Raw genomic sequence first — 24,318 nt, forward strand, 5'->3', positions numbered from 1 at the left:
ATAGGGTTCTTCCTTAAATAACACGATATAATTATTATATTTTATATTAAAGGTGTTCGAAGGTACTTTTGGTGCTGGCATCAGATTAAGACGGCGCACGTGTATTAAGCGGAAATGATGAAAGAACATCCGGCCTAGTTCTGCCACATATTGCTAACATACTTTGAACTAGACTCCATTAATTGATATATACAATATTTATTAGTGATACATGAAGTCATTCTTTCTGGAAGCCACAAAAACTAATTGCTCTTTACCATGTACTTTTATATAAATTTTTTAAAGCGCCATCTAGTTACGAGTAGACGATGCACTTTTATACCAATAGGCATTACAAATATTTTACTTAAGAATAAATTATTTTTATATTTAAGATCATATTATTATAAATGTTAATTGCTTGATTCTCAGGCATCTCATATTTAGTTTGTAAGTTTTTAAATATATTTTAATTATATGTGTATGTTAAAACGAAGACAGGTGATTGGTTCACGAATTCGTATCTTGACAGTGATACTGTGATTTGTATATATATCAGCATTATTGGTTGTTTCTTTTGTTTGATCCGCCATTTCTTGGGCACATCGATGTAGAAGGTTTTTTCATTGTTTCTGTAAATTGGGCTTTAAAAAGCTAAAATACCTCCATTTTCAGATATGACGATATTATTTTGTCTCCTACTGTTTGGCTATGTCTGGGCGGATACTTTGCCCAATGGCTGCCCAGCGGACTTCGGAGTCCATCGCCTCCTGAGACACGAAACGGATTGCAGTTTGTATTATTCCTGCAGCAATGGACGTAAAATTCTAATGCCCTGTCCTGGCGGACTGCTCTTCAACGAAGCTATACAGGTATATAGACATTTTGTAATAGAATGCAAATAAAATATGTTAAATAATTTCAATAGTAATATTCTGACAGGTGTGCGATTGGCCGCGTAATGTTAAATGCAATTCTGATGCACCAACAACGACCTTAAGACCTCCAACGACAACTCAGAGGTCGACAACAACTCAGAGGTCGACAACAACGACTCAGAGGTCGACAACAAGTCGACCATCGCCACCAAACGAATGCCCAACAGATTTCAATGTCATACTAAAACTCCCTCACACAGATTGTGAAAAATATTACAACTGTAGCGACGGTGTCAAAGTCCTCCTTAAATGTCCACCCGGGAAATATTTTGACATGGATTTGCAGGTAAATTATAGAAAAAAGATCAAAAGAACATAAATTATAAAATGTGTATGTGAATAAAATATCGATGGAATTTTTTAATTTTATTACCTTTCGCCTTTTAATTAATCTTATAATTTTTTACCGGGAAATGATAGTGTTATCACGGCGTTTTTTTTTTGGTTCTAAGCGATATTTGATTTCAAGATAATATTTCTATCGTATTTATCATATAAAGAGACCGCATCGTCTGTAGATTTAATCTAACTCAGCTATGCTTTGTTATATATATATTTAATTAATCATTAAATTAATCAGTTATATGAATATTTAATTAATTGCGGTGTCATGTTGTCCAAAGTTTGGTATAAGTTAGACTACGCATTTGAATTTACCTGCCTTTATATTTTGTTTGCATCGTCAAAAGACAAACCGACATTTTAGAGAATACTTTTAAATACCATTGTCGATACTGGCGCTTCTGAACGGAAAATTGGGAATTGTAATGTTGGAAAGCCGTGGTCGAAATACCGGTGGCCGCAGATGATAAAATAGTCACAGATAAAACACAGACTAATCACTTGATAAAACATTAGTAGATAAATATAGAAATGAAAATGGAAAAGACTAAATGGAAATAGTTTTATAATATATTTTTAATAAGTTATCTTTGAATTTATAATTTTAAAGAGCAATACTATAAGATTATAATATGTTTTTGAGATGACATGTCGTTTAACTTAGCTGAGAAAGTACAGTTTGAAAATTTTAAACACAATCCTTTAATTTATGGCACGAATTTAATTCACAGCGAATAATGAATTACTCCAAGGTTTTGTGTAATATTTTTTTATTCTATGATAATCATTATTTTATGTGAAAAGTGTACTCTTTGTAGATGTCTGTACATTGAAAAACAAAACGATATTAGATTAAAAGAAATAGAGAGAGACTTTTAATAGTTGAAGATTTCTGCAACTTTTACAGGAAGGACTACAGCCAACTTGTCCTTTGACAGAGGGCGTAAAATTTTGGTAGTCTAAACTTGTTGTTGTTGTTCATAAGTTAATTTAGACAAAATATAAAATAAATACAGTTTATATGGAAAAGATTATTACAGTTTTTTTTTGCAATGGGCACAAAAAATTAAAAATAGTGCAAAAATATTTTGTAAACGAAACAATTTTTATTTGATGTAATAAATTTTGCAATGGTTTATAAAATGTGTTACACAAAGCTGGTTGAGATTAGGATGAAGAGACAAAGTTTAGAGCACTTAATATTTACCAGAATAAGGACACGTTAGTGTTGTTGCTGTTAGGAATTAGCAGACTATGTACAATCTAGATAGATTTTCCATCCCTTAGGTTCTTGTATCGTGAAGTAGCCAAGGAAACAAAAAGGCAACGTATGTGTTATATCGATTTAAAAAAAAAATCTTACACCGTATTTAGTTCACCAGTTCATTGCTTTTTGGCGACAAAAATGCAAGTGCTTATGCAAAAGGAAAAAATTAAAGGCTTATAAAATTACATGTCTTAGTTACCTTAAGAAATTTCTATACATAATAACGACAGCACGCATTTATCAGCGTTCCTTGCTGTCTAGTATTTTAGAGAGTTATGTGAATTAATATATGAATTATGGACTCGAGTCTAGACTACAGATAAAGAATAAGTTTATATTCGCGTATTCAATATAAATATCAATATATATCAATACTTTTAAGATTTTGCTATTTCTTTTGGGCTGAGAACTTTTTTATTAAATAAAATGTGATAAAAATATTTGACGGACAATTCCAAAAATCCTGGAGTTTAAAGCGGTTCAAGACATCAGCTGTAGCTGAGATCAGAATTATAAAATATTATAACATCGCTGAACTATTGATGATATATTTTCTGTTTATTAAAGGACTGTGATTGGTCAGAAAATGTGAACTGTACGCGAGATCGTCTCCTTCCTAATGGATGCCCCGCTGAGTTCCATGTGAATAAGAAACTGCCTCACGAGGACGACTGCAACAAGTTCTATCATTGCAGTTTCGGTATCAAAGTGGAGAAAAACTGCCCTCCAACTTTACACTTCAATCCCATACTTCAGGTACTGGACAAGAGACGAGCTCGTCTATAAACATTATTGTAGTTTTTGATTAAAACAACTACTAAAATAAATCAGACGAAGTATTCTTTATGATACAGTTAATAATAAATAAAACATATAATCCTAAAAAAAAAATTGAGTGAGTAATTTTAAAACAAATTTAAAGGTTTGCGATTACCCTGAAAAAGCTGGTTGTCAAGCAAATGACGACAAAGGAGACTGGTTGGAAAACGGTTGCCCATCAAATTTTTCCGTCCACTGGCTTCTACCCCACGAAGAAGATTGCTCTAAATTCTATTATTGCGTTTTCGGTAAAAAAGAAGAAAGAACATGTGCACCCGGTACATACTTTGATTATAAAATACAGGTAAGAAAGTAAAATAAACAACAATATTGATATAATTATAAGATAAAGACATTTTTTTATAAAATAAAAGATTATACCACGGATATTATTCACATAAAGGTATGTAACCATGAGTACATGGTCAACTGTACGGGATCATCAAAGTCCACAACAACAACGTTTACTTCAACCACTGAAATTACGGAAGTGACCGCCAATTCAACAACGAAAATCACAGAGAAGACCACTAAGTTACCCACTGCGGCTCCCACAAGTTCTACCACTGAGATCGTGACCGAAGATCCTTCGACAACAACCACTGAGATCGTGCCCGAAGATCCTTCGACATCAACCACTGAGGAGGTAACAGACGCTCCCACAAGTTCAACCACTGAGATCTTGACCGATGATCCTTCGACATCAACCAATGAGGAGGTAACTGACGCTCCCACAAGTTCAACCACTGAGATCGTGACCGAAGATCCTTCGACATCAACCACCGAAAGGGTAACTGACACTCCCACAAGTTCAACCACTGAGATCGTGACCGAAGTTACTTCGACATCAACCACCGAAAGGGTAACTGACGCACCCACAAGTTCAACCACTGTGATCGTGACCGAAGGTCCTTCGACATCAACCACTGAGGAGGTAACTGACGCTCCGACAAGTTCAACCACTGAGATCGTGACCGAAGATCCTTCGACATCAAACACTGACAAGGTTACTGACACTCCCACAAGTTCAACCACTGAGATCGTGACCGAAGATCCTTCGACATCAACCACTGAGGAGGTTACTGACACTCCCACAAGTTCAACCATTGAGATCGTGACCGAAGATCCTTCGACATCAACCACTGAGGAGGTTACTGACACTCCCACAAGTTCAACCACTGAGATCGTGACCGAAGATCCTTCGACATCAACCACTGAGGAGGTAACTGACGCTCCGACAAGTTCAACCACTGAAATCGTGACCGAAGATCCTTCGACATCAACCACCGAAAGGGTAACTGACGCACCCACAAGTTCAACCACTGAGATCGTGACCGAAGATCCTTCGACATCAACCACTGAGGAGGTTACTGACACTCCCACAAGTTCAACCACTGAGATCGTGACCGATGATCCTTCGACATCAACCACTGAGGAGGTTACTGACACTCCCACAAGTTCAACCACTGAGATCGTGACCGAAGATCCTTCGACATCAACCACTGAGAAGGTTACTGACACTCCCACAAGTTCAACCATTGAGATCGTGACCGAAGATCCTTCGACATCAACCACTGAGGAGGTTACTGACACTCCCACGAGTTCAACCACTGAGATCGTGACCGAAGATCCTTCGACATCAACCACTGAGGAGGTAACTGACGCTCCGACAAGTTCAACCACTGAGATCGTGACCGAAGATCCTTCGACATCAACCACTGAGGACGTAACTGACGCTCCTACAAGTTCAACCACTGAGATCGTGACCGATGATCCTTCGACATCAACCACTGAGGACGTAACTGACGCTCCTACAAGTTCAACCACTGAGATCGTGACCGAAGATCCTTCGACATCAACCTCCGAAAGGGTAACTGACGCATCCACAAGTACAACCACTGAGATCGTGACCAAAGATCCTTCGACATCAACCACTGAGGAGGTTACTGACACTCCCACAAGTTCAACCATTGAGATCGTGACCGAAGATCCTTCGACATCAACCACTGAGGAGGTTACTGACACTCCCACAAGTTCAACCACTGAGATCGTGACCGAAGATCCTTCGACATCAACCACTGAGGAGGTAACTGACGCTCCGACAAGTTCAACCACTGAAATCGTGACCGAAGATCCTTCGACATCAACCACTGAGGAGGTTACTGACACTCCCACAAGTTCAACCACTGAGATCGTGACCGAAGATCCTTCGACATCAACCACCGAAAGGGTAACTGACGCACCCACAAGTTCAACCACTGAGATCGTGACCGAAGATCCTTCGACATCAACCACTGAGGAGGTAACTGACGCTCCGACAAGTTCAACCACTGAGATCGTGACCGAAGATCCTTCGACATCAACCACCGAAAGGGTAACTGACGCATCCACAAGTACAACCACTGAGATCGTGACCGAAGATCCTTCGACATCAACCACTGAGGAGGTTACTGACACTCCCACAAGTTCAACCACTGAGATCGTGACCGAAGATCCTTCGACATCAACCACTGAGGAGGTAACTGACGCTCCCACAAGTTCAACCACTGAGATCGTGACCGAAGATCCTTCGACATCAACCACTGAGGAGGTAACTGACGCTCCGACAAGTTCAACCACTGAGATCGTGACCGAAGATCCTTCGACATCAACCACTGAGGAGGTAACTGACGCTCCGACAAGTTCAACCACTGAGATCGTGACCGAAGATCCTTCGACATCAACCACCGAAAGGGTAACTGACGCATCCACAAGTACAACCACTGAGATCGTGACCGAAGATCCTTCGACATCAACCACTGAGAAGGTTACTGACACTCCCACAAGTTCAACCACTGAGATCGTGACCGAAGATCCTTCGACATCAACCACTGAGGAGGTAACTGACGCTCCCACAAGTTCAACCACTGAGATCGTGACCGAAGATCCTTCGACATCAACCACTGAGGACGTAACTGACGCTCCTACAAGTTCAACCACTGAGATCGTGACCGAAGATCCTTCGACATCAACCACCGAAAGGGTAACTGACGCACCCACAAGTTCAACCACTGAGATCGTGACCGATGATCCTTCGACATCAACCACCGAAAGGGTAACTGACGCACCCACAAGTTCAACCACTGAGATCGTGACCGATGATCCTTCGACATCAACCACTGAAGAGGTTACTGACACTCCCACAAGTTCAACCACTGAGATCGTGACCGAAGATCCTTCGACATCAACCACCGAAAGGGTAACTGACGCACCCACAAGTTCAACCACTGAGATCGTGACCGATGATCCTTCGACATCAACCACTGAGGAGGTTACTGACACTCCCACTAGTTCAACCACTGAGATCGTGACCGAAGATCCTTCGACATCAACCACTGAGAAGGTTACTGACACTCCCACAAGTTCAACCATTGAGATCGTGACCGAAGATCCTTCGACATCAACCACTGAGGAGGTTACTGACACTCCCACGAGTTCAACCACTGAGATCGTGACCGAAGATCCTTCGACATCAACCACTGAGGAGGTAACTGACGCTCCGACAAGTTCAACCACTGAGATCGTGACCGAAGATCCTTCGACATCAACCACTGAGGACGTAACTGACGCTCCTACAAGTTCAACCACTGAGATCGTGACCGATGATCCTTCGACATCAACCACTGAGGACGTAACTGACGCTCCTACAAGTTCAACCACTGAGATCATGACCGAAGATCCTTCGACATCAACCTCCGAAAGGGTAACTGACGCATCCACAAGTACAACCACTGAGATCGTGACCGAAGATCCTTCGACATCAACCACTGAGGAGGTTACTGACACTCCCACAAGTTCAACCACTGAGATCGTGACCGATGATCCTTCGACATCAACCACTGAGGAGGTAACTGACGCTCCGACAAGTTCAACCACTGAGATCGTGACCGAAGATCCTTCGACATCAACCACTGAGGAGGTTACTGACACTCCCACAAGTTCAACCACTGAGATCGTGACCGATGATCCTTCGACATCAACCAATGAGGAGGTAACTGACGCTCCCACAAGTTCAACCACTGAGATCGTGACCGAAGATCCTTCGACATCAACCACCGAAAGGGTAACTGACGCACCCACAAGTTCAACCACTGAGATCGTGACCGAAGATCCTTCGACATCAACCACCGAAAGGGTAACTGACACTCCCACAAGTTCAACCACTGAGATCGTGACCGAAGTTACTTCGACATCAACCACCGAAAGGGTAACTGACGCACCCACAAGTTCAACCACTGTGATCGTGACCGAAGGTCCTTCGACATCAACCACTGAGGAGGTAACTGACGCTCCGACAAGTTCAACCACTGAGATCGTGACCGAAGATCCTTCGACATCAACCACCGAAAGGGTAACTGACGCACCCACAAGTTCAACCACTGAGATCGTGACCGATGATCCTTCGACATCAACCACCGAAAGGGTAACTGACGCACCCACAAGTTCAACCACTGAGATCGTGACCGAAGATCCTTCGACATCAACCACCGAAAGGGTAACTGACGCACCCACAAGTTCAACCACTGAGATCGTGACCGATGATCCTTCGACATCAACCACTGAGGAGGTTACTGACACTCCCACTAGTTCAACCATTGAGATCGTGACCGAAGATCCTTCGACATCAACCACTGAGGAGGTTACTGACACTCCCACGAGTTCAACCACTGAGATCGTGACCGAAGATCCTTCGACATCAACCACTGAGGAGGTAACTGACGCTCCGACAAGTTCAACCACTGAGATCGTGACCGAAGATCCTTCGACATCAACCACTGAGGACGTAACTGACGCTCCTACAAGTTCAACCACTGAGATCGTGACCGATGATCCTTCGACATCAACCACTGAGGACGTAACTGACGCTCCTACAAGTTCAACCACTGAGATCATGACCGAAGATCCTTCGACATCAACCTCCGAAAGGGTAACTGACGCATCCACAAGTACAACCACTGAGATCGTGACCGAAGATCCTTCGACATCAACCACTGAGGAGGTTACTGACACTCCCACAAGTTCAACCACTGAGATCGTGACCGATGATCCTTCGACATCAACCACTGAGGAGGTAACTGACGCTCCGACAAGTTCAACCACTGAGATCGTGACCGAAGATCCTTCGACATCAACCACTGAGGAGGTTACTGACACTCCCACAAGTTCAACCACTGAGATCGTGACCGAAGATCCTTCGACATCAACCACTGAGGAGGTAACTGACGTTCCGACAAGTTCAACCACTGAGATCGTGACCGAAGATCCTTCGATATCAACCACTGAGGAGGTAACTGACGCTCCCACAAGTTCAACCACTGAGATCGTGACCGAAGATCCTTCGACATCAACCACTGAGGAGGTAACTGACGCTCCCACAAGTTCAACCACTGAGATCGTGACCGAAGATCCTTCGACATCAACCACTGAGGAGGTAACTGACGCTCCCACAAGTTCAACCACTGAGATCGTGACCGAAGATCCTTCGACATCAACCACTGAGGACGTAACTGACGCTCCTACAAGTTCAACCACTGAGATCGTGACCGAAGATCCTTCGACATCAACCACCGAAAGGGTAACTGACGCACCCACAAGTTCAACCACTGAGATCGTGACCGATGATCCTTCGACATCAACCACTGAGGAGGTTACTGACACTCCCACGAGTTCAACCACTGAGATCGTGACGGAAGATCCTTCGACATCAACCACTGAGGAGGTAACTGACGCTCCGACAAGTTCAACCACTGAGATCGTGACCGAAGATCTTTCGACATCAACCACTGAGGACGTAACTGACGCTCCTACAAGTTCAACCACTGAGATCGTGACCGAAGATCCTTCGACATCAACCTCCGAAAGGGTAACTGACGCATCCACAAGTACAACCACTGAGATCGTGACCGAAGATCCTTCGACATCAACCACTGAGGACGTAACTGACGCTCCTACAAGTTCAACCACTGAGATTGTGACCGAAGATCCTTCGACATCAACCACTGAGGAGGTTACTGATACTCCCACAAGTTCAACCACTGAGATCGTGACCGAAGATCCTTCGACATCAACCACTGAGGAGGTAACTGACGCTCCGACAAGTTCAACCACTGAGATCGTGACCGAAGATCCTTCGACATCAACCACCGAAAGGGTAACTGACGCATCCACAAGTACAACCACTGAGATCGTGACCGAAGATCCTTCGACATCAACCACTGAGGAGGTTACTGACACTCCCACAAGTTCAACCACTGAGATCGTGACCGAAGATCCTTCGACATCAACCACTGAGGAGGTAACTGATGCTCCCACAAGTTCAACCACTGAGATCGTGACCGAAGATCCTTCGACATCAACCACTGAGGACGTAACTGACGCTCCTACAAGTTCAACCACTGAGATCGTGACCGAAGATCCTTCGACATCAACCACCGAAAGGGTAACTGACGCTCCCACAAGTTCAACCACTGAGATCGTGACCGATGATCCTTCGACATCAACCACTGAGGAGGTTACTGACACTCCCACAAGTTCAACCACTGAGATCGTGACCGAAGATCCTTCGACATCAACCACCGAAAGGGTAACTGACGCACCCACAAGTTCAACCACTGAGATCGTGACCGATGATCCTTCGACATCAACCACTGAGGAGGTAACTGACGCTCCGACAAGTTCAACCACTGAGATCGTGACCGAAGATCCTTCGACATCAACCACCGAAAGGGTAACTGACGCATCCACAAGTACAACCACTGAGATCGTGACCGAAGATCCTTCGACATCAACCACTGAGGACGTAACTGACGCTCCTACAAGTTCAACCACTGAGATCGTGACCGAAGATCCTTCGACATCAACCACTGAGGATGTAACTGACGCTCCCACAAGTTCAACCACTGAGATCGTGACCGAAGATCCTTCGACATCAACCACTGAGGAGGTAACTGACGCTCCCACAAGTTCAACCACTGAGATCGTGACCGAAGATCCTTCGACATCAACCACCGAAAGGGTAACTGACGCATCCACAAGTACAACCACTGAGATCGTGACCGAAGATCCTTCGACATCAACCACTGAGGATGTAACTGACGCTCCGACAAGTTCAACCACTGAGATCGTGACCGAAGATCCTTCGACATCAACCACTGAGAAGGTTACTGACACTCCCACAAGTTCAACCACTGAGATCGTGACCGAAGATCCTTCGACATCAACCACTGAGGAGGTTACTGACACTCCCACAAGTTCAACCACTGAGAGCGTGACCGAAGATCCTTCAACATCAACCACTGAGGAGGTAACTGACGCTCCCACAAGTTCAACCACTGAGATCGTGACCGAAGATCCTTCGACATCAACCACTGAGGAGGTTACTGACACTCCCACAAGTTCAACCACTGAGAGCGTGACCGAAGATCCTTCGACATCAACCACTGAGGATGTAACTGACGCTCCCACAAGTTCAACCACTGAGATTGTGACCGAAGATCCTTCGACATCAAGAACTGAGGAGGTAACTGACGCTCCGACAAGTTCAACCACTGAGATCGTAACCGACGATCCTTCGACATCAACCACCGAAAGGGTAACTGACGCACCCACAAGTTCAACCACTGAGATCGTGACCGATGATCCTTCGACATCAACCACTGAGGAGGTAACTGACGCTCCGACAAGTTCAACCACTGAGATCGTGACCGAAGATCCTTCGACATCAACCACTGAGGATGTAACTGACACTCCCACAAGTTCAACCACTGAGATCGTGACCGAAGATCCTTCCACATCAACCACTGAGGAGGTAACTGACGCTCCGACAAGTTCAACCACTGAGATCGTGACCGAAGATCCTTCGACATCAACCACCGAAAGGGTAACTGACGCATCCACAAGTACAACCACTGAGATCGTGACCGAAGATCCTTCGACATCAACCACTGAGGATGTAACTGACGCTCCCACAAGTTCAACCACTGAGATCGTGACCGAAGATCCTTCGACATCAACCACCGAAAGGGTAACTGACGCATCCACAAGTACAACCACTGAGATCGTGACCGAAGATCCTTCGACATCAACCACTGAGGAGGTAACTGACGCTCCCACAAGTTCAACCACTGAGATCGTGACCGATAATCCTTCGACATCAACCACTGAGGAGGTAACTGACGCTCCCACAAGTTCACCCACTGAGATCGTGACCGAAGATCCTTCGACATCAACCACCGAAAGGGTAACTGACGCACCCACAAGTTCAACCACTGAGATCGTGACCGATGATCCTTCGACATCAACCACTGAGGAGGTAACTGACGCTCCGACAAGTTCAACCACTGAGATCGTAACCGAAGATCCTTCGACATCAACCACTGAGGAGGTAACTGACGCTCCGACAAGTTCAACCACTGAGATCGTGACCGAAGATCCTTCGACATCAACCACCGAAAGGGTAACTGACGCATCCACAAGTACAACCACTGAGATCGTGACCGAAGATCCTTCGACATCAACCACTGAGGAGGTTACTGACACTCCCACAAGTTCAACCACTGAGATCGTGACCGATGATCCTTCGACATCAACCACTGAGGAGGTAACTGACGCTCCGACAAGTTCAACCACTGAGATCGTGACCGAAGATCCTTCCACATCAACCACTGAGGAGGTAAATGACGCTCCGACAAGTTCAACCACTGAGATCGTGACCGAAGATCCTTCGACATCAACCACCGAAAGGGTAACTGACGCATCCACAAGTACAACCACTGAGATCGTGACCGAAGATCCTTCGACTTCAACCACTGAGGAGGTAACTGACGCTCCCACAAGTTCACCCACTGAGATCGTGACCGAAGATCCTTCGACATCAACCACCGAAAGGGTAACTGACGCATCCACAAGTACAACCACTGAGATCGTGACCGAAGATCCTTCGACATCAACCACTGAGGAGGTAACTGACGCTCCCACAAGTTCAACCACTGAGATCGTGACCGAAGATCCTTCGACATCAACCACTGAGGAGGTAACTGACGCTCCCACAAGTTCAACCACTGAGATCGTGACCGATGATCCTTCGACATCAACCACTGAGGAGATAACTGACGCTCCCACAAGTTCACCCACTGAGATCGTGACCGAAGATCCTTCGACATCAACCACTGAGGAGGTTACTGACACTCCCACAAGTTCAACCACTGAGATCGTGACCGATGATCCTTCGACATCAACCACTGAGGAGGTAACTGACGCTCCCACAAGTTCAACCACTGAGATCGTGACCGAAGATCCTTCGACATCAACCACTGAGGACGTAACTGACGCTCCGACAAGTTCAACCACTGAGATCGTGACCGAAGATCCTTCGACATCAACCACCGAAAGGGTAACTGACGCATCCACAAGTACAACCACTGAGATCGTGACCGAAGATCCTTCGACATCAACCACTGAGGAGGTTACTGACACTCCCACAAGTTCAACCACTGAGATCGTGACCGAAGATCCTTCGACATCAACCACTGAGGAGGTTACTGACACTCCCACAAGTTCAACCACTGAGATCGTGACCGAAGATCCTTCGACATCAACCACTGAGGAGGTTACTGACGCTCCGACAAGTTCAACCACTGAGATCGTTACCGAAGATCCTTCGACATCAACCACCGAAAGGGTAACTGACGCACCCACAAGTTCAACCACTGAGATCGTGACCGATGATCCTTCGACATCAACCACTGAGGAGGTAACTGACGCTCCGACAAGTTCAACCACTGAGATCATGACCGAAGATCCTTCGACATCAACCACTGAGAAGGTTACTGACACTCCCACAAGTTCAACCACTGAGATCGTGACCGAAGATCCTTCGACATCAACCACTGAGGAGGTAACTGACGCTCCCACAAGTTCAACCACTGAGATCGTGACCGAAGATCCTTCGACATCAACCACCGAAAGGGTAACTGACGCATCCACAAGTACAACCACTGAGATCGTGACCGAAGATCCTTCGACATCAACCACTGAGGAGGTAACTGACGCTCCCACAAGTTCACCCACTGAGATCGTGACCGAAGATCCTTCGACATCAACCACCGAAAGGGTAACTGACGCATCCACAAGTACAACCACTGAGATCGTGACCGAAGATCCTTCGACATCAACCACTGAGGAGGTAACTGACGCTCCCACAAGTTCAACCACTGAGATCGTGACCGAAGATCCTTCGACATCAACCACTGAGGAGGTAACTGACGCTCCCACAAGTTCAACCACTGAGATCGTGACCGATGATCCTTCGACATCAACCACTGAGGAGATAACTGACGCTCCCACAAGTTCACCCACTGAGATCGTGACCGAAGATCCTTCGACATCAACCACTGAGGAGGTTACTGACACTCCCACAAGTTCAACCACTGAGATCGTGACCGATGATCCTTCGACATCAACCACTGAGGAGGTAACTGACGCTCCCACAAGTTCAACCACTGAGATCGTGACCGAAGATCCTTCGACATCAACCACTGAGGACGTAACTGACGCTCCGACAAGTTCAACCACTGAGATCGTGACCGAAGATCCTTCGACATCAACCACCGAAAGGGTAACTGACGCATCCACAAGTACAACCACTGAGATCGTGACCGAAGATCCTTCGACATCAACCACTGAGGAGGTTACTGACACTCCCACAAGTTCAACCACTGAGATCGTGACCGAAGATCCTTCGACATCAACCACTGAGGAGGTTACTGACACTCCCACAAGTTCAACCACTGAGATCGTGACCGAAGATCCTTCGACATCAACCACTGAGGAGGTTACTGACGCTCCGACAAGTTCAACCACTGAGATCGTTACCGAAGATCCTTCGACATCAACCACCGAAAGGGTAACTGACGCACCCACAAGTTCAACCACTGAGATCGTGACCGATGATCCTTCGACATCAACCACTGAGGAGGTAACTGACGCTCCGACAAGTTCAACCACTGAGATCATGACCGAAGATCCTTCGACATCAACCACTGAGAAGGTTACTGACACTCCCACAAGTTCAACCACTGAGATCGTGACCGAAGATCCTTCGACATCAACCACTGAGGAGGTAACTGACGCTCCCACAAGTTCAACCACTGAGATCGTGACCGAAGATCCTTCGACATCAACCACCGAAAGGGTAACTGACGCATCCACAAGTACAACCACTGAGATCGTGACCGAAGATCCTTCGACATCAACCACTGAGGAGGTAACTGACGCTCCCACAAGTTCAACCACTGAGATCGTGACCGATAATCCTTCGACATCAACCACTGAGGAGGTAACTGACGCTCCCACAAGTTCACCCACTGAGATCGTGACCGAAGATCCTTCGACATCAACCACCGAAAGGGTAACTGACGCATCCACAAGTACAACCACTGAGATCGTGACCGAAGATCCTTCGATATCAACCACTGAGGAGGTAACTGACACTCCCACAAGTTCAACCACTGAGATCGTGACCGATGATCCTTCGACATCAACCACTGAGGAGGTAACTGACGCTCCCACAAGTTCAACCACTGAGATCGTGACCGAAGATCCTTCGACATCAACCACTGAGGACGTAACTGACGCTCCGACAAGTACAACCACTGAGATCGTGACCGAAGATCCTTCGACATCAACCACTGAGAAGGTTACTGACACTCCCACAATTTCAACCACTGAGATCGTGACCGAAGATCCTTCGACATCAACCACTGAGGAGGTTACTGACACTCCCACAAGTTCAACCACTGAGATCGTGACCGATGATCCTTCGACATCAACCACTGAGGAGGTAACTGACGCTCCCACAAGTTCAACCACTGAGATTGTGACCGAAGATCCTTCGACATCAACCACTGAGGACGTAACTGACGCTCCGACAAGTACAACCACTGAGATCGTGACCGAAGATCCTTCGACATCAACCTCTGAGGAGGTTACTGACACTCCCACAAGTTCAACCACTGAGATCGTGACCGATGATCCTTCGACATCAACCACTGAGGAGGTAACTGACGCTCCCACAAGTTCAACCACTGAGATCGTGACCGAAGATCCTTCGACATCAACCACTGAGGAGGTTACTGACGCTCCGACAAGTTCAACCACTGAGATCGTAACCGAAGATCCTTCGACATCAACCACTGAGGAGGTAACTGACGCTCCGACAAGTTCAACCACTGAGATCGTGACCGAAAATCCTGCGACGATCGAAGAGAGTGAGAAAACGACCACTGTTAATGTTGTAACTACACCACGCCCAATATGCCCACCCGGTCACTCTGGAATTGTTCCTGACCCAGAAAGATGTGACAAATTTTACATTTGTACGGGCGGGATTGTCCTTCCCCCTAGTTATTGTGGACCTGGCGAAGAATTTGACCCCAACACTAAAGTAAGTGACAAGCAGCAACAAAGTTGTAAAGATGACATAGATTTTGATCCAGAAACTAGGGTGAAATGGTTTTGAGCATAGAGTAATAATTACTCTATTCTTTTTCATTTATGATGTAAAACAAAAAATGTTCTTCAATGAAATTTAAATGGAAAGGGGAGTTAATTTTTGGATTCATTTAATTTTGACAGAATGTCATTTTTCCAACATTTTTGTTGATTTCATCCTACTTTTTATAGTTATGAAGAAGAAAATTAAATGTTTCTGGTTTTTTAGTAACCAAACCAAAATCGTTTGCTATTTATGCAACCAAAGCACTGACATATCACAAAGACTACTTTTATATCTAGAAGTATTAGGATATATGATCAATAGTTAGGGAGAGAAAATCAATAAAAAAGTACAATTCGTATGGTCTTATGTGTAAAAAAAATTTTTCAGAGGTGTGTGGCTATATCTGAAAACGGTTGTTTCGCCAATCAAAACAAGACTACTTCAACAGAAACAACAACAGATTATACTGAAACACCTGAAGAGGGGGAAACATCATCTGTGTCATCTAAAACCACAATAAATGATGTAACTATTGATCCAATAGAAACAACGACAATTATTACCTGTGAGCCTGGCTTCACTGGATTGTTACCGCATCCTGTTTATTGCAATAAATTTATTAATTGTTCTGCTGGAGAAGCCTTAATAGGTCTTTGCGCTTCAGGAAAAGAATTTGATCCAAATTCTCAAGTATGTATTTTTATTTTCTATATTTGTTCAGCTCATTTCATATTTTGAAATTAATTTTGTTTCGAAGTAATACTTTGTATATTATATTATAGACAAATGATTGATGTAATTAAAACTTTTTTATTATTTCTCAGCAATGTGTTCCAATATCTAAGGATGGTTGCTATTCTTCAAAAGGCACTTCTACCACGACAGAAGCCGAGCAGACAACTCATAATACTAAATCTACTACTACTGAAGTTATAGAAACAACTACAATTATCATTTGTCCATCTGGTTATTCAGGGCTAATAGCTGATCCGGAACGATGTGATAAATTTTATATTTGTACGGGCGGAGTTCTTTTACCTCCACAATACTGCGGCCCTGGTGAAGAGTTTGATCCTGATGTGCAAGTATGTAACAGTAAATATAAGGCTTACATTTGCCAAAGGCGAAAAAAAAGAAATTATTAAACATTAATATATTGTCACTTCGTGTATAGATATTTAAGGCTTTTGCCTTAACAGTTTAGTTGTTCTTGAGCCTTTAAATACAAAGTTTACGTTTTGCAGAGATGTGTACGAATAAGTGAAAATGGATGTAATGCCAGAAGGAGAGTATCATCAACGACAAAAGAACCCTCAACTGACTTTACTGCTTTAACATCTGAAGATGGAAGTTCAGCAACCACAACAAATGAGGAATCAAGTGTCGTATCAACCGATACGACAACTACAACTAAAGTAACAACTGACCATAGTAGCACAGATGGAGGAGAAAGTGAGAAAACGACCACTGTTAATGTAGCAACTACACCACGCACCATATGCCCTCCCGGTCACTCTGGAATGGTTGCTGACCCAGAAAGATGTGACAAATTTTACATTTGTACGGGCGGGATTGTCCTTCCTCCTAATTATTGTGGACCTGGCGAAGAATTTGACCCCAACACTCAAGTAAGTGACAAGCAGCAAAAAAGTTGTAAAGATGACATAGATTTTGATCCAGAAACTAGGGTGAAATGGTTTTAGCATAGAATAATAATTACTCTATTCTTTTTCATTTATGATGTAAAACAAAAAATGTTCTTCAATGAAATTTAAATGGAAAGTTGAGTTAGTTTTTGGATTCATTTAATTTTGACAGAATGTCATTTTTCCAACATTTTTATTGATTTCATCCTACTTGTCATAGTTATGAAGAAGAAAATTAAATGTGTGGATTTTGAGTAACCAAATCAAAATCGTTTGCTATTTATGCAACCAAAGCACTGACATATCACAAAGACTACTTTTATATCTAGAAGTATTAGGATATATGATCAATAGTTAGGGAGAGAAAATCAATAAAAAAGTACAATTCGTATGGTCTTATGTGTAAAAAAACATTTTTCAGAGGTGTGTGGCTATATCTGAAAACGGTTGTTTCGCCAATCAAAACAAGACTACTTCAACAGAAACAACAACAGATTATACTGAAACACCTGAAGAGGGGGAAACATCATCTGTGTCATCTAAAACCACAATAAATGATGTAACTATTGATCCAATAGAAACAACGACAATTATTACCTGTGAGCCTGGCTTCACTGGATTGTTACCGCATCCTGTTTATTGCAATAAATTTATTAATTGTTCTGCTGGAAAAGCCTTAATAGGTCTTTGCGCTTCAGGAAAAGAATTTGATCCAAATTCGCAAGTATGTATTTTTATTTTCTATATTTGTTCAGCTCATTTCATATTTTGAAATTAATTTTGTTTCGAAGTAATACTTTGTATATTATATTATAGACAAATGATTGATGTAATTAAAACATTTTTATTATTTCTCAGCAATGTGTTGCAATATCTAAGGATGGTTGCTATTCTTCAAAAGACACTTCTACCACGACAGAAGCCGAGCAGACAACTCATAATACTAAATCTACTACTTCTGAAGTTATAGAAACAACTACAATTACCATTTGTCCGTCTGGATATTCAGGGCTAATAGCTGATCCAGAACGATGTGATAAATTTTATATTTGTACGGGCGGAGTTCTTTTACCTCCACAATACTGTGGCCCTGGTGAAGAGTTTGATCCTGATGTGCAAGTATGTAACAGTAAATATAAGGCTTATAATTGCCAAAGGCGACAAAAAGAAATTATTAAACATTAATATATTGTCACTTCGTGTATAGTCTTGTCACTTGTCACTTATGTATTTAAGGATTTTGGCTTAACAGTTTAGTTGTTCTTGAGCCTTTAAATACAAAGTTTACGTTTTGCAGAGATGTGTACGAATAAGCGAAAATGGATGTAATGCCAGAAGGAGAGTATCATCAACGACAAAAGAACCCTCAACTGACTTTACTGCTTTAACATCTGAAGATGGAAGTTCAGCAACCACAACAAATCAGGAATCAAGTGTACCCGATACGACAACTACAACTAAAGTAACAACTGACCATAGTAGCACAGATGGAGGAGAAAGTGAGAAAATGACCACTGTTAACGTAGCAACTACACCACGCACCATATGCCCTCCCGGTCACTCTGGAATGGTTGCTGACCCAGAAAGATGTGACAAATTTTACATTTGTACGGGCGGGATTGTCCTTCCCCTAATTATTGCGGACCTGGCGAAGAATTTGACCCCAACACTCAAGTAAGTGACAAGCAGCAACAAAGTTGTAAAGATGACATAGATTTTGTTCCAGAAACTAGGGTGAAATGGTTTTAGCATAGAATAATAATTATTCTTTTCGTTTTCATTTACGATGTAAAACAAAAAATGTTCTTCAATGAAATTTAAATGGAAAGGGGAGTTAATTTTTGGATTCATTTAATTTTGACAGAATGTCATTTTTCCAACATTTTTGTTGATTTCATCCTACTTGTCATAGTTATGAAGAAGAAAATTAAATGTTTCTGGTTTTTTAGTAACCAAATCAAAATCGTTTGCTATTTATGCAACCAAAGCACTGACAAATCACAAAGACCTCTTTTATATCTAAAAGTTTTAGGATATATGATCAATAGTTCCCTAACTACCATCTACCTCTCCCTAGAGGTAGTCATAGAAAAAGTACAATTCAAAAGTACAATTCGTATGGTCTTATGTGTAAAAAAAAATTTTTCAGAGGTGTGTGGCTATATCTGAAAACGGTTGTTTCGCCAATCAAAACAAGACTACTTCAACAGAAACAACAACAGATTATACTGAAACACCTGAAGAGGGGGAAACATCATCTGTGTCATCTAAAACCACAATAAATGATGTAACTATTGATCCAATAGAAACAACGACAATTATTACCTGTGAGCCTGGCTTCACTGGATTGTTACCGCATCCTGTTTATTGCAATAAATTTATTAATTGTTCTGCTGGAAAAGCCTTAATAGGTCTTTGCGCTTCAGGAAAAGAATTTGATCCAAATTCGCAAGTATGTATTTTTATTTTCTATATTTGTTCAGCTCATTTCATATTTTGAAATTAATTTTGTTTCGAAGTAATACTTTGTATATTATATTATAGACAAATGATTGATGTAATTAAAACATTTTTATTATTTCTCAGCAATGTGTTGCAATATCTAAGGATGGTTGCTATTCTTCAAAAGACACTTCTACCACGACAGAAGCTGAGCAGACAACTCATAATACTAAATCTACTACTTCTGAAGTTATAGAAACAACTACAATTACCATTTGTCCATCTGGATATTCAGGGCTAGTAGCTGATCCAGAACGATGTGATAAATTTTATATTTGTACGGGCGGAGTTCTTTTACCTCCACAATACTGTGGCCCTGGTGAAGAGTTTGATCCTGATGTGCAAGTATGTAACAGTAAATATAAGGCTTATAATTGCCAAAGGCGACAAAAAGAAATTATTAAACATTAATATATTGTCACTTCGTGTATAGTCTTGTCACTTGTCACTTATGTATTTAAGGATTTTGGCTTAACAGTTTAGTTGTTCTTGAGCCTTTAAATACAAAGTTTACGTTTTGCAGAGATGTGTACGAATAAGCGAAAATGGATGTAATGCCAGAAGGAGAGTATCATCAACGACAAAAGAACCCTCAACTGACTTTACTGCTTTAACATCTGAAGATGGAAGTTCAGCAACCACAACAAATCAGGAATCAAGTGTACCCGATACGACAACTACAACTAAAGTAACAACTGACCATAGTAGCACAGATGGAGGAGAAAGTGAGAAAATGACCACTGTTAACGTAGCAACTACACCACGCACCATATGCCCTCCCGGTCACTCTGGAATGGTTGCTGACCCAGAAAGATGTGACAAATTTTACATTTGTACGGGCGGGATTGTCCTTCCCCCTAATTATTGCGGACCTGGCGAAGAATTTGACCCCAACACTCAAGTAAGTGACAAGCAGCAACAAAGTTGTAAAGATGACATAGATTTTGTTCCAGAAACTAGGGTGAAATGGTTTTAGCATAGAATAATAATTATTCTTTTCGTTTTCATTTACGATGTAAAACAAAAAATGTTCTTCAATGAAATTTAAATGGAAAGGGGAGTTAATTTTTGGATTCATTTAATTTTGACAGAATGTCATTTTTCCAACATTTTTGTTGATTTCATCCTACTTGTCATAGTTATGAAGAAGAAAATTAAATGTTTCTGGTTTTTTAGTAACCAAATCAAAATCGTTTGCTATTTATGCAACCAAAGCACTGACAAATCACAAAGACCTCTTTTATATCTAAAAGTTTTAGGATATATGATCAATAGTTCCCTAACTACCATCTACCTCTCCCTAGAGGTAGTCATAGAAAAAGTACAATTCAAAAGTACAATTCGTATGGTCTTATGTGTAAAAAAAAATTTTTCAGAGGTGTGTGGCTATATCTGAAAACGGTTGTTTCGCCAATCAAAACAAGACTACTTCAACAGAAACAACAACAGATTATACTGAAACACCTGAAGAGGGGGAAACATCATCTGTGTCATCTAAAACCACAATAAATGATGTAACTATTGATCCAATAGAAACAACGACAATTATTACCTGTGAGCCTGGCTTCACTGGATTGTTACCGCATCCTGTTTATTGCAATAAATTTATTAATTGTTCTGCTGGAAAAGCCTTAATAGGTCTTTGCGCTTCAGGAAAAGAATTTGATCCAAATTCGCAAGTATGTATTTTTATTTTCTATATTTGTTCAGCTCATTTCATATTTTGAAATTAATTTTGTTTCGAAGTAATACTTTGTATATTATATTATAGACAAATGATTGATGTAATTAAAACATTTTTATTATTTCTCAGCAATGTGTTGCAATATCTAAGGATGGTTGCTATTCTTCAAAAGACACTTCTACCACGACAGAAGCTGAGCAGACAACTCATAATACTAAATCTACTACTTCTGAAGTTATAGAAACAACTACAATTACCATTTGTCCATCTGGATATTCAGGGCTAGTAGCTGATCCAGAACGATGTGATAAATTTTATATTTGTACGGGCGGAGTTCTTTTACCTCCACAATACTGTGGCCCTGGTGAAGAGTTTGATCCTGATGTGCAAGTATGTAACAGTAAATCTAAGGCTTATAATTGCCAAAGGCGACAAAAAGAAATTATTAAACATTAATATATTGTCACTTGTCACTTATGTATTTAAGGATTTTGGCTTAACAGTTTAGTTGTTCTTGAGCCTTTAAATACAAAGTTTACGTTTTGCAGAGATGTGTACGAATAAGCGAAAATGGATGTAATGCCAGAAGGAGAGTATCATCAACGACAAAAGAACCCTCAACTGACTTTACTGCTTTAACATCTGAAGATGGAAGTTCAGCAACCACAACAAATGAGGAATCAAGTATACCCGATTCGACAACTACAACTAAAGTAACAACTGACCATAGTAGCACAGATGGAGGAGAAAGTGAGAAAACGACCACTGTTAATGTAGCAACTACACCACGCACCATATGCCCTCCCGGTCACTCTGGAATGGTTGCTGACCCAGAAAGATGTGACAAATTTTACATTTGTACCGGCGGAGTTCTTTTACCTCCACTATACTGTGGCTCTGGTGAAGAGTTTGATCCTGATGTGCAAGTATGTAACAGTAAATATAAGGCTTACTTTTGCCAAAGGCGAAAAAAAAGAAATTATTAAACATTAATATATTGTCACTTCGTGTATAGTCTTGTCACTTGTCACTTATGTATTTAAGGATTTTGGCTTAACAGTTTAGTTGTTCTTGAGCCTTTAAATACAAAGTTTACGTTTTGCAGGGGTGTGTACGAATAAGCGAAAATGGATGTCATGTCAGAAGGAGAGTATCATCAACGACAAAAGAACCCTCAACTGACTTTACTGCTTTAACATCTGAAGATGGAAGTTCAGCCACCACAACAAATAAGGAATCTAGTGTAGCCGATAAGACAACTACAACTAAAGTAACAACTGACCATAGTAGCACAGATGGAGGAGAAAGTGAGAAAACGACCACTGTTAATGTAGCAACTACACCACGCACCATATGCCCTCCCGGTCACTCTGGAATGGTTGCTGACCCAGAAAGATGTGACAAATTTTACATTTGTACCGGCGGGATTGTCCTACCTCCGTTATATTGTGAACAAGGCAAGGAATTTGATCCAGCAAAACAAGTAAGTACTTAAACAAGAATAAATATCTTCTAACTTGAACGCTTTCATTGAATGATAATATTATATTTCTGCTTACAGACTTGTGTGCCAATATCTCCGTCTGGATGTACTGCATCTAAATCCTAAAAATTTTGGGAATCTGTAAATTGCTAGGAGTTACAAATTACAATTAGATTAACGACAATGTGGAATCTGATTCGTCATTTTCATCCAGACAGCAAAGCGCCAGGCGGAAATGTATGAACCCGGAGAAATTGCCGTTTTTTTTTACATATAATAAGAGATGTAACTTAAATTTTCATAAACCAAAACCTTAATTATTGTCCTAAAGCAATAACATGCATATTTATTGTAAATAAAATAAAGCTTTGTCAATTTTTTATGCGAGTTTGATTTTTCTCTCGACGTGGAATTCCGCGACAAGAAATATATAATGATTTAAGTTTCATTATAACGAATAGTATTATATCAAAGGCTGTATTATTCTTATATTTATGTAGTTTAAGTGACGAGGTTCGAAGTGAATTTAATTTTGTAACAAAAAAAATAATAATAAAGATTTGTTATTTGATGCCATTCAACGAATATACGTAATAAAATAATGTATTTTTTTTTTTGGTAACAAAAATAAATCGAGAAAAATTTTGAGTTTGTATTTTTTTTTTATTTCCCCTTTAAACTCTATCTTAATTTCATTTCCTTTTTGTTTCAACTGATGAGAATCTGTTTAACATTTATTTTAAGCAATGTACCTAGTACAGTTTAAAATGCTTTTTTTATAATAATTGCTAGTCACCATAAAAATTTGAATTAAACCGTAACAAAAGGTGAAAAGTCTAATAATATATACTTTTCATATTATCATAGAAAAATGACTATTTTTATAAGATAATGAAATTAAGTATAATAAATCTTTAACTTCAATTTTTTACTGTTATTTAATTGAGAGATATCAAGAGTAAATTATAACAAAACATCGGTCTAAATTATATTTAAAAAAATATATATAACACCAGAATCTATATATAAAAATTTTTTTTTAGCTATTACAATTAGTCCAAGATCGCAGAAAACTTACTTATTTTCTGATGGACAAACGGATGGATGGATGGATGGATGGATG

General features: G+C 41.5%; 1 protein-coding gene across 1 annotated transcript; it reads left to right on the forward strand.

Annotated features, from left to right (window-relative positions):
* The first annotated feature begins 559 nt into the window (after nt 1-559).
* Nucleotides 560-23,575, forward strand: LOC116765813 (mucin-3B-like). The gene is made up of 19 exons (XM_061525453.1): nt 560-851; nt 922-1,203; nt 3,094-3,282; nt 3,449-3,649; nt 3,749-15,826; nt 16,268-16,570; nt 16,705-16,965; nt 17,125-17,508; nt 17,948-18,250; nt 18,385-18,645; nt 18,824-19,200; nt 19,678-19,978; nt 20,113-20,373; nt 20,552-20,929; nt 21,405-21,707; nt 21,842-22,102; nt 22,261-22,638; nt 22,818-23,195; nt 23,274-23,575. The coding sequence occupies exons 1-19, from the start codon at nt 657-659 to the stop codon at nt 23,319-23,321; spliced, it is 17,142 nt and encodes a 5,713-aa protein (XP_061381437.1). The 5' UTR covers nt 560-656; the 3' UTR covers nt 23,322-23,575.
* Nucleotides 23,576-24,318: the final 743 nt, after the last annotated feature.

This window comes from Danaus plexippus, chromosome 28, assembly GCF_018135715.1.
Source record: "Danaus plexippus chromosome 28, MEX_DaPlex, whole genome shotgun sequence".
Taxonomy (NCBI): domain Eukaryota; kingdom Metazoa; phylum Arthropoda; class Insecta; order Lepidoptera; family Nymphalidae; genus Danaus; species Danaus plexippus.